At 46.1% G+C, this 11,808-nt stretch overlaps 1 protein-coding gene across 3 annotated transcripts; it reads right to left on the reverse strand.

The window, feature by feature from the left end:
- Positions 1–329: 329 nt before the first annotated feature.
- LOC120847359 lies at positions 330–11,565 on the reverse strand. Of its 3 annotated transcripts, XM_040219072.1 has the most exons (5): positions 11,392–11,558; positions 7,572–7,839; positions 7,353–7,390; positions 6,749–6,852; positions 330–614 (listed from the first exon to the last, which is right to left on the reverse strand). In XM_040219072.1, the coding sequence occupies exons 2-5, from the start codon at positions 7,758–7,760 to the stop codon at positions 580–582; spliced, it is 366 nt and encodes a 121-aa protein (XP_040075006.1). In that variant the 5' UTR covers positions 7,761–7,839; positions 11,392–11,558; the 3' UTR covers positions 330–579. The 3 variants fall into 3 exon arrangements, 2 of the variants coding, with proteins under 2 accessions (XP_040075006.1, XP_040075005.1); XM_040219071.1 differs by lacking the exon at positions 330–614 and having other exon boundaries at positions 6,603–6,852; XR_005717357.2 differs by lacking the exons at positions 330–614; positions 7,353–7,390 and having other exon boundaries at positions 6,603–6,852; positions 11,392–11,565.
- Between the last annotated feature and the right edge of the window lie 243 nt (positions 11,566–11,808).

Genomic DNA, 11,808 nt, shown 5'->3' on the forward strand with positions numbered 1-11,808 from the left:
CGTAACACCGATGAGCTGCACATAGTCTTTGAGGCATTCCGGAGGTCGGGTCTGGAGGACTGGTCGACCTCGACTTTCTGGTAGAGCTGTAGCTGGATCACTCAAAGTAGCTGGAGCACTTACTACAAGTGGAGCACCCACAGGACCTATGCTATCACTGCAGTCGCTCGTGCTGCCTTCGAGGGGTTTCATTGAAAATGCTGTGCCGCTGGAAGGTGTTTTGAGGCGGGACAAAGCTGAATCATCAGGAACAGCCGGTGACGAGTACTGCCCCGGATCTGGAATAGCCGAACCCGGGTCCTGGGCGCAGGCTTGTCCAAGATCCAAAACAGAAAGAGGCGCGGCGGCTTTAAGTGATGGGTCTGTCACCGGACCAGGTACGAGTGATGTCAGGGGATGGTGGCTCCTCAACCAGTACAGGATCATGAAGGAAGCCCCTTTGTGGTGGTTGCGCCACCACTAGAATAGAACTTGCATTTGATGTAGACGAGTTATAAAAGTGCATCGGCTGGGTGATTGGGGAAAAATCGTCATCGTCCCAGTCAAAAGCGAAGTCGTCATTGTTTCCTTGCTGAACTTTCATGGCTGTCTTCGCCAACTTCGCAGCATTCCATCTGCGACCATCAGAAAACTCGTAAGTGGCTGGACCGATCTGGGCTTTGATGACTTGAGGTTCTGAATATTTGCTTGTCAACTTATCTCGGTGTCGAGGCTGAAAAACACGAAGAGCTTGTCCCGGCTGAAACTGAGGTCGTCTTACAGCTCGACGACGGTCAAAGTACGACTTCATCTTATCTTGATACTGGTGGACTTTAGCGGGTAGCTGTTCCCGTTCTGAGGAAGCGTTACTGGAACTTGTCGTGTAGGCAAGCCCTGTACATCAAGCCTTGAACGATAAATTTGTCCATGAAGTGGAAGGGTTGACCTGTTGCTGAATGGCACTTCCTACGGTAGGCTTCCAGGTGGTCGCGGACAGCGTCAGGAAGCGAGCGGCCGTAGACCACAGCTAACTGGAGCCGAGATTTTAGGACTCCGTTAAACCTTTCTACTTGGCCGTTGGCCTGAGGGTGGTACAAGGATGTTTTGATATGCTTATTGACGCCATGTATGCGGAGATACTCTTGAAACTAATGTGAAAGGAATTGAACTCCGTTGTCGGATACAATCTGTAACTGTAGTCCCTCACGGGAAAAGACTTTCTTAAGAAAGTTGACGACTGTTGTCGTTCTGTCAGAAGGTACAGCTCAGACCTCTGGCCACTTACGAGTGGTAATCGATTAGGACAATGAGGAACCGTTGACTAGGAGGTGCACGCTCCACAGGTCCAACGACATGAATCCGAGTTTCTCCCAAGGCTGCTGGGGAAACGGGTTGTAACGGTGCAGGCGCTGCCTTTACAGTCTTGTCTGTGGAGTGGCAGACAGTGCAGTTCTCGACTTTAACCTTGATGTTTTGATTCATCAGAGGCCACCAATATTGGTCTCGGGTGCACTTACGGTTCTGGAAATCCCCTGGTGTGTCTCACGTGCGACTGGGATTACTTGTTCTCCTAACCTCTCCGGAACAACAATCTTTTCTCCTTTGAAGAGGATTCCCTCGTGCAGTGAAAACTGGTCACGGATGTTAAGATAGGGCTTCAACTCCGGTTCTGCTTCTAATTTTCGTATTTATTTTGTGCTAGGTTGGATGCAATTATTGGGCATTTATTTATTAATGCGAACGCATTAACTATCCCATGGAGCGAAGCCGGCGGCGTCTGTAACCGCGAAGAAAATTCCCATCATCCCATTGGCTGGCGAAACGGCTCTTAGTTAGCCATTGGTGGCCACTTCACGAGAGCGTGCGCTCGGCCGCCGCTCTTGCGTCAAGCATTGCCGGAGGAAAGGGGGGGGGGGGGGGAGGCTTTCTGCCATTTCTGGGCCAGCGTGCTAGAACGGCGTCTCAGCTGATACTCGGTGAAAGGAAGCACTGCAAATGCTGATGCGCGCGAGCATCTTGAGACGCGGCAAGGGTCACTGCCGGACTGGAAGCGAGCGCTCTCTTTATCTTCTTACGGCCTTTGCGATTGGGGCAATCGCCACCTCCCGCCGCAATTCGAGGGGGGCGCTACCTCACCCCTCGGGTACCCTTTGCCGTTTGCACAGAGCGCGTCTGACAGTGTATCTCAGCGCTGTCGCAACTTGCGGCCGAGATTTTTATAGCCTTTGACACCTGATCCTTACGTTTAGACCCTCAGCCACTATCTAATGCGCTTCTCATGAGCCCCAAACGGTGAATATTTGACGCACATCTCCGAGAGATGCGGGAGTAGAAAGTAGTAAGTAGAGACAGCGAATGCAATTGCGGAAAAACTATACTCGTCTTTACCTTCAGGACTTCTGATGAAACTCAAGAACAGGAGGAGACGGACCCCTCCTACGTGGAGGAACTTTAAATGATACATAATTCGTACACTCTCGTGAAATGTAAGCAGGCCCAATCTATTTATTGCCGTGGTCTGCATCATCATTTCATAGGCCGCACATGAAGTCGGTCAGCTGCTGTAGGCAATGGTGTAGTAGTCTGTACAATTTTCGCACAGTGCATATTACAGCCTAAAGTGCTTCCTCGAGGCCTTGGGCAGATATCCAGCTGATTTTTCGTTTAAATCCGTGACCGTCTTTGCATGGTTACTCAGAGGTATTCTGAGGAACGTTTTGCAAATTAAACGAGCCAAGCGCTTTGAGTGACTGTTGTCAATGCCCTCTGGATAACTTAGGATTGGCGCGTCTTCAAGATAGGGTGCAATGAGTAGTTGCAGAACTTCATGCACCTTTGTACGCAGAAGGTGCTTAACAGCCTTTAAAAAAAGCTACAATGTTGTTCAGAAGTGCGAGAAACCTAGGATTTGGATAATGAAGTCCCCTTTTATCCTGGCCTTGCAGTAAGACGAACAGAGGATCACCTCTGTTACTCGTAGTCAACAGCAGCTCGAAGGGACTCTCTGAGTAAGTAACAGAGGATCACCTCTGTTACTCGTAGTCAACACCAGCGCAAAGCCGCTCGAAGGGACTCTCCGAGTGGGGTTAAGTGGGGTGAGGTGGTTGCGCTCCTGGCGGCAAGCAAGTGAACTACATACCGTGAAAAAATGCCATTGACTCCCGGGCGATTGCAATGGCCGTAAGAAGAGAAAGAAAGCGCGCGTCTCCAGTCCGCCCGAGCAAGGGTCTTGCTCAGCTCGTGCGCTGGCTTTGGCAGTGCTTTCTTTTATCCAGTCTCAGCTGAGACGCTGTTTCTAGCAAGTGGGCCCCAGGCGGCGCCAAGGAACATGGCGCCGCCTGAGGCATCTACATCGGCGGCGGCCGCAATCTCGGCAGAAGCGAAACGTGGCCCTCAACGCCAGTACACTGCAGACGAACTAAGGGAGCGGAAGAACAACATTCATGCCTTCGCATTCACAACTCGTAAGAAATGCTTAGGTGTCCTTGGAATTTTTTTGTATGCTCTTATATGTATTAATTCCTTTCCCACTGTCCTCTTCTATTCTTTCTCGCACACTTCTCTCCTTCTCCAAAACGAGTGAGTCTTTGAGCTACTCACCACAGAAAGGAAAAGGGTTTCCTTTTTTTCTCCAACGGAGAGGAGAAATTGAGAAGCGGTTTTCTCCTTCCTGGCTGCTTGTTGGCCTTTAAAGCCCATACCTATAGAGGAAAAAAAAAACATAATTTGCACTGCAGTACAGCAAGCACAAATGCAAATTTTGTAAAAGGAGCTCAGAGTTATACACTGGAAAATATAGTACTTGCAAACCAAGTGGAAGAAGTTCATCTAATTAAATCATTGTAAGTCGCATTTTAAAAAATAAACTAAAAAAACAAAACAGATATAATTAGCTCTGTATACTCCGTTTCACGATAACCTGGCGAACTGTGGAGGCTGCGGCCCCTGCGAGCCAATAAGAGCGTCGGAGCAAGGCATCTGATAACCCTTAAGGGTCGAGGCCACGGAAGCCTCGTTACCACCAGAGCAACAGCGCCGTCTGCGACAAAAAGTAGTTCTAGACTTCTTTTTTCATTTAACGACATTCGAGCTCGTGCGATTCCATTTCTATCAAGAATATATGAAAAGCAAAAATTACATATTTAAGAGTGTATCGGCTTCAATTATCTTTAAACCAGAAATGTGATGCCACATCCATGTCCGATCCCGATTCTTTTCTCCTTGTAGCGCTGTGGCCGCGTTGGCACCATTCTTTCTTTGTATTGCTCAACTGGTTCGCACGTTTAGCACATCCTCTTCTGACAGCAACAAAACACGAAATAAAGACTAAGACAGGTTACTTTTAAAAAATATTTAAGTCGGATTAATCATTTTCCGAGAACAATATGGCTTTTGAACGGTGTTTGAATGATCACAGCCAAGTAATCGACTGCTTCCGTTTAAAACATCGTCCCGACATTAACACCCGCGCGATAGATTCGCAGGTAAATTGAGCGTATGGTTGTATCATAAACTGTTCCCGAAGAGCTCGCTGGTCTAGCGGACGGCAATGTTGCGGCGGTAGACGTTCATCCGAGCAGACGAGTCTGCTCCTCCTGGCCTTGCATATGGCGCAAAGAAACAAACGCTCCAGTGATGTTTGTGACACGTGCCTCACTCCGACGCTCTTATTGGTCGGGGGGGGGGGGGGGGGGGGGGGGGGCGTAGCCTCCACAGTTCGCGAAGTTATTGTGAAATGGAGTATAATATAAGATGCACTAACAAAAATTTTGGAAATAAAACTGCGAGTTATACACTGGAAAAAGCAGAACATTGCAAACCAAGTCGAAGAAGGTCATCTAAATATGCAGGGTGTTTGAGAGAACGCAGGCCAAATTAGAGCACTATATAGCTCCTACGGAGCAGAGTAGCACAATCCTTTGAACCCCGTGTTTTGCCGACAACATGGCCGACAGAGCGGCTCGGCGCGAGTCACGTGGTACTCAGGGTTCCAGGAGGCGGCCCGCCCTATGGGAGAAAACATGGAGATCGATACAACACGGCTGATTAAAAAATGAACGGCGAGTTCACACTTTTCAAAACTAGTCTGCCGTGAAGTTAGTAAAGCACTAAAAACTTCATCAAAGTTTTAATAATATCGGATGCGTGAGCAAATTTTGAGAAGGCAATTTCCAAGGCAATGGCGTTTGAAGCAGACGATTTTTCTTCGCAGCGGAGATGGGCTTTTCGGGTTGGCCGGAGCGGGTCACGTGAATAGTGTGACGTCGCCGTGTCGTCTGCTGCATGATGCCGCTCAAGCAATTTTTAAAAAAAAGTCGGGTCCTTGCGGGGCACAAAACTTAGCGCAAATTATTCTAAAATGTTCCATTATTATGTCAAAAACAACTGCCACTCCGTACACCCCCACAATGCTGAAGAAACAACGATTTTCTCACGTTCTCCATGCATTTCTGACCGCAGTTGGAACCTCCGGGCGTTCGCCGCTAGTCGCCGAGAGGCGGCGTTCTAGATTGCGCTACTCCTGCGCTACTCTGCTTCGAAGGAGCTATATAGTGCTCTAGGCCAAATCGCTCCTGCGAAAACTACTCATCGCTACGAAAAAAGGCTTGTGGCGTTTTGGTCCTGGGCCAGGGGCCCATTTAGGAAAATTATTGAAGTCCGGGATAATTAAGTTGTTAAAGGGGCAGTGCAACGATTTTCAGACTTTGGCCAGTTAAGTGCGGAAGTTAATCTGCGTCACCTATGGAACGAAAAACCGAAAGCCGCATTTTCTTGCGAGCGCTAGTTCTTATTTAAAAAAATGAAACAAATCGAAGGTCGAAGTGCCTCTCAACTCTCCACGCCGACTTTCGAGTGACGTCTCTGGGGGTTCACGTGGTTTCCCCTTGGGCCCTCTCTTCAGAGACCCCAGCCGCTTCCTCCGCGATTGTGGACTTTCAAAGGATTAGCCTCGTCGAAGGTCGCGGCGAGCGATGGACACAAAGGACGGTTCTCTATGGGGCTGACGGCGAGTGTAGCAGCGGAGGGGGACAGGGTTTGTTGACTTCCGCGTATCCCCCAGAGACGCCGTCATTTTAGTTCCCGTAGCCGCCACCGGCGGCTGCAGATCGGCAAATAATTCGTTTTTTGCCTTGCGATTACGCAGCAGAATAGCCGTTTTTTTGGGAAAGGTGACGCGTTTTTGGTCACTTGGGCTTGTATGAACAATATAAAAAATGCAAACTGGCAATTCTTTCAACATTAAAACCGTTGCACTGCCCCTTTAAATATTTTCGTGTAAGTAACTTTTTTAATATTGTGCTTAAGGGTGTGGTTTGAATTAGAAAATTGCTCAGCATCATCGAAAAACACTAAATCAACAAATTGCAGAACGATAGAAGGCGCGCGAAGCATTTTACGGTAAGATGCTTCGCGCGCCTTCTATCGTTCTGCAATTTTCTAATTCAAACCATACCCTTAAGCACAATATTAAAAAAAGTTAATTACACAAAAATATTTAACAACTTAATTATCCCGGACTTTAATAATTTTCTTAAATGGGCCCCTGGCTCAGGACCAGAACGCCACAGGCCTTTCTTCATTGCGATGAATAGTTCTCGCAGGAGCGATTTGGCCTGCGTTTTCTGAAACACCCTGTATAATTGTAACAGTCGTATTTAATATTCAACTAAGGTGTAAAGGTTGGTGCACCCACTTTTGCTTCCTCTATAATCACCCAGCTTTCGCTCTACAAATTGAATTTGTTGCACCATAAGATGCAGCCACTTACCTTTGGCATCATGCAGTGCAGGAATCTCCACACCGGAGATATTGAGGCAATGAATAAGTGACAAATAGGGACAGCAACTTCCAGTTGACCTTAGCGCTGTATGCCTGCGGGGCCACATAACATGTAAAACATGCAGCAGCCAAGGGCACAATATTTGTTAAGAGTCATCGGTGAAAGCTGTACAGCTGTGACTGTGATCTATTCAATGCATATACATGCTCCAATCATTGCACAATGCACTGTTGAATGTGTTTTGTATGAAGCTTTTGAAGTTGATAACTTTACACAGGGAACCCCTCACAACTGTTGTGAGATTTGTGCACTCTGAAGCAATTCGTTGAAAAGAAAAGCGATTTTTCGGAGGAAACTGCATGACTATAGTGCAGCAAAAGAAAGACAAATATGAGAACTGCTTAGTCTTTGCATTTTTTTCTTCTGGCTTGACAAATCGTTTGTGCTCGTATGTAGCTAGGACACTGAAATGAATCTCGCAGTGTCCAGACTGACGTTCGCTTCTCCTTTCCCTCAGGACTCAAGCGTGCACAGGGAGGTGCACAGAGAAGGCAGGCGAGTACATGCGGGTATTTGAACTCGCTATACTGACCTTGTAAAAGTTGTGTGCCTGCTTTTCTCAGCAAACCTCTAAAAGAAATGTGGTAATAGGTACAGGCAGTCTTTGTATTAGTTAACGACAGACACATCAAGTTAAGCTTATATAAATAAATTTCTTTTGTCAACCCACTAGATGGAGGGATTAATTGGCTTTCATATTTTTATAATATCGCTTAATTTTGGAAGGCAAATGGGCAAAGGTGAGCCTCACCTCTCTGATCCTCTCGTACGGTAGAAAAGCCAGTGCCGTCAACATCCGCACAGACGTCGCGAAGCTCTTGTCACGGTTATACTGGGGTTGGAGCTTGTACTCCTGCACGTGCTTGTAGATGGCGTGTCCCAAGTGAAACAAGCACCTGTGGCACTTTGTGTCTGGCAACACCTTCTGAATGGCATTCATTGCGGCCTGCTCAAAGTCCGTCAAAAGAAAAGTGAACTCAGTTGATTTCCAGTGGCTTCCTCAACCATATTGAAGGGTCCTGAAACACAGTAAGTTCAATCCATCACTTGTAGCTGTGAAGGGGAGAAACTTGTTAGCGCTTATAGTTTGCAGGGCACAGGCAGGTATTGCGTTGCTCCTTAAAATCCCTAAAATCAAGTTATCCATTCAAACATTCTCTTGTGGTCTTATTTTGAAATAACAGTAAAAATAGTAGCGATATTTTGCAGTTGACAGAAAAAAAATGCCAGTCCATTTTTTTACGGATAATTGAGCTAAAAGTTAAAAATTAATATTGTAATATAAACTTGTTTTAAGTTATAATCTATTATATCATAATTCTGACGGCAAAAGAGTCCACACAAAGCATGGACAGTGAACAGGAATGTATATTCGTGCAGATACTAAATAACACCACGTGCGAGAGGCCATTTTTTTAAAGGAGCGTTTGACTGGTTGTTTACGCGTGAACTAGCGCTGACGTCAGCACTCGTCGATGTGGAGCAGATAGTGGTAGCTCATCAACTCGAATTGCCGTTTTCATCTGAGCCTGTATCACCGCGGTACGATTCAAAGGGGGACATGATTCTCGAAAGGGCAGATGGTAATGGCAGTTTGCGTTGATGGACACCCCAGCTCCACCCATCTGCTCCACATAGACCAGTCCTGATGTCAGCGCTAGTTCGAACGTCACCAGTCAAGCGCTCCTCAGAGAAAAACGCCCGCTCGCGTGGAGCTATTTAGTATCTGCATGACCGTACGTGACGCACGAACACTGTGTCGTCATTGCGATCATGTCAATAAAAATTGGCTCGCACAAAATCAATATGAAAGTTGTGTGGATCAAAAGGGAATTTAGAGCCATCACTGCTATTATAAAGAACTGTTATTTTTTCTTCCACTATCCTTCTTTTGTATATGCCATCGTACCATCGCAATTGACTACCAACTAACCCAGTGTACAGCGTGCTGGTACTATTATACTGTACCCCGTTTATTTTTGCCAGCATTTTAATACTGAGTAGTAAATGTAGTGCGACTTTGCATAAACTATGAATGCAAGAAATGTTGCTGTTCTCACTAATAAGAATGTACAGTGATCCCAATGTTTGAGTGGGCATGTACTATTTTGGTGATGAACGTCCTGTAGACAATTCTTCATAAAAGTAGTTCTACCATATGCTGTGTGTGTGTGAGAGAGAGAGAGAGAAAGTAAACATTTTTTCGCACCCAAAAATTCGTCCTGGGTCATTTTCTTTACCACTCATTGCCCAGCACGATTTTAACGTGCTGAACTAAGAGCGGCCAGAGGATTAGTTCGGTCCCGGCAGGGGGATTGGCCCACTCCTCCCAGCTCCCGGGCTTAAGTCTGGCTGGAAGTGTTTGTAGTGCTGTTTTAGTTTTGGCAGCTACGTTGAGGCAGTCCCATAGCTGATGGGCATTGCTGAGGTACCACCCGCAGGTGCTGCACTGTGGTGTGCCTTTTGCGCCGCTGATGTAGTGTCCAAGGTGTTCAGTCATGAGGCTTGTAGTCTGCGCTCTCCGCACTATAGTTGAGCCTTCTCTGTTAAGTAGGTAAGAGGAGCTATGTTTTGTTTTCTCGGAGCTCCCCTCTTTCTCTGTTTATGCATGCATAGATGTCCTATGAATGTAAGGGTCATAGGAATGGAGTCATGGGATGAGGACGCCCGGATTGAGGTTTCCGCGGGCGAACTCATAAGCAAGCTCGTTCCCCTTTATGCCTTGATGCTCCGGTACTCACTCTATGGTCACCGTGGTCTGAGGATGGTTGACCATAGTGTCTGTTAGCATAGTTGTAATGTGTGGGGGAAGGGTGTTGTCCCTGAAGTTGCGTATGGCCCCTTGGCTGTCTGTTGTGATTGTGACACCGCCTTGGTCGCATGGGCCCTGATGGCCTCCGTTATGGCTAAGTTTTCCAGACTAGTGGGAGATGGAGCGTCTTTGTGTATGTGGTTTGCGTTTCTTGGCCCACTATAGCAGCCGTGCCCGTCTTGTTTTGGGGGTCATAGCTGGCGTCCATGTAATACAAGAATATGTATCTTGTTTATTGAGAATACGCTGTGTGATTCGAGCTCTTCGTTCGTTGTCTTTTTCGGGGTTCATGTTTCTTGGGTATGGGCTTGGTGTTAATTCGGGGTATCCAATCCCATGGTGGGGCCAGATCTGGTATAGCTGGAAGGTCACGAGTTTCATGTCCTATTTCTTGGAGGAGTTTCCTGCCTCGTTTAGACGTCTGGAGTCTTTTATACTGCGCTGTATTGTGTACATCTGTTAGCTCCCCTAAGGTGTTAAAGATGCCTGTCTCTTCAATCTTGGTCAAAGGGGTAAATCTTGGTACCTCCAGTGGTAGGCGGGTGGCCTTCCTGAGATGCGCCTCAATTTTGTTTCTTTGGGTCGTTTCAACAACTAGAAAAACAATCAGTAGGGCAGTTGAGTACCTGTTTGATTGGAGATGATGAGCCTAACTAGTATAGTCTTGTACATGCATTGCCACATGCAACAATGATCACTTTGCTGTCAAAAACATAATATATTTTACCAGACACACTTGTATTTTTTTAAATTATAGGCAGGTTAGGGTTCCTGTGCATCCTGAATAATAAAAAAAAATCAAGAATTTTCTAATTAAGTGCCAGTAAAGTGAATTTTTCAGAAGGTATCTGTCGATGTAACAATCTGTTGACTACATCGCAATGCAGACAAAATGGTTTCATTATAAATTGCATTTGAGAAAACCGTCACAAACCTCCTTCTACAACATATAATGTGTACAGGGTGTCAACCAAAATATTGTTTTCAAATTCCCTGACTTTTTCAGGCTTTCCCTGACAATTTTATCAGAATTTTCTGACCGACCCATAAAAGGACGGGACACGTCTGGACTCTGAAGCTTTGTTTTTATGTGAAAAACACTGGTATATTTGACGGCCAACAGACCGGTGTCCAAGCACCGGATCCTATTACCTTGTCAGTCTATTCTTTGTTATTATTTGCTGAATAAATGTCTGGTTTTAAATAAACCACTGGACAAACAAGTTAGTGCAAGTGCAAAAAGAGAAGTTTGTCTTAGTGCGAGCATTTCAAGATGATGCGATTCAGGTACTGCCAATACTAGTTTCCGAGCAGGGGTTTGAGCCGGCACGCCAGTTGAGTCGCATGCAACGTGTTTTACACCACAGACACCTTGTTTGCAGTCGCTCAGACAAAGGAAAGCTCAATTTGTCTGACCGAGGCTGATTGGGGTGGAAATTAACTGACTTTTTCCTGTCTTTTCTATAATCACCCAATTCCCTGGCAATTTAGGTTTTCTTTCTTTTCCAGGTTGGTAGGCACCCTGTGTATGACACAGGATCGTTTATGTTCCCAAAGTGCTATTTTCACATGAGTATGTAGTTGAGATAGTGGGGAAGGGGCTTATGGCGCTTCAACCAGGCCAGCCCCCCCAAAATCTAGGCGACCTTGTATGCATTATGTGTGAGCCTCCTCTAAAGGAAGATCAGCTCTCGCCTCTTTGCCAGAGGCTCGCATTTCGAAAAGGGGCCTCTTAATACCAGCCAGAAGCAAAACTAACCTTAAAAAGGCGGATGTATGCAGCCTCAGTCTTTCGCGTCATTAGTGCATACACCAGTGGCACGGATTTGCTGTTCTCACGATAATCTTGAACCCTTGCATGAATTGTGTAGAGCTGGGAAAAAATTCCTGAGGACGCCAATAGATGTCCCATCGTCGAGCAGGGTGACTGCCTGAAAAGGGAGAAAATATTTAAGATTACTAAGACATTTAGAACTGGTTTAAAATAAAAAGAAATAAAAAGGTGGGAAAATGAAATTAAACTAATACAAATTAAGCTTAGTCGAAAAGTTAAAAAGAAAGGAATTAGTTTAACACAAATCTACACTTTTCGGCATTCCTTAAAGGGGCATTCACACCCGCGATGTAAGCAGTCGCGTGATGCGAATAAATCGCAACGCAAAAAAGAAAAAAAAAA

This window comes from Ixodes scapularis, unplaced genomic scaffold (assembly GCF_016920785.2).
Source record: "Ixodes scapularis isolate PalLabHiFi unplaced genomic scaffold, ASM1692078v2 PGA_scaffold1__304_contigs__length_218370807, whole genome shotgun sequence".
Lineage (NCBI taxonomy): Eukaryota > Metazoa > Arthropoda > Arachnida > Ixodida > Ixodidae > Ixodes > Ixodes scapularis.

Excerpts from the sequence above, each read along its gene's own strand:
- LOC120847359 (XM_040219071.1), bottom strand. The coding sequence starts at position 7,760 with ATGAATGCCATTCAGAAGGTGTTGCCAGACACAAAGTGCCACAGGTGC. Across the intron at positions 7,391-7,571 it reads CGTACGAGAGGATCAGAGAG|AGGTTTGCTGAGAAAAGCAG; the intron begins GTGAGGCTCACC and ends CATTTCTTTTAG. Across the intron at positions 6,853-7,352 it reads AGGCACACAACTTTTACAAG|GCATACAGCGCTAAGGTCAA; the intron begins GTCAGTATAGCG and ends GTGGCCCCGCAG.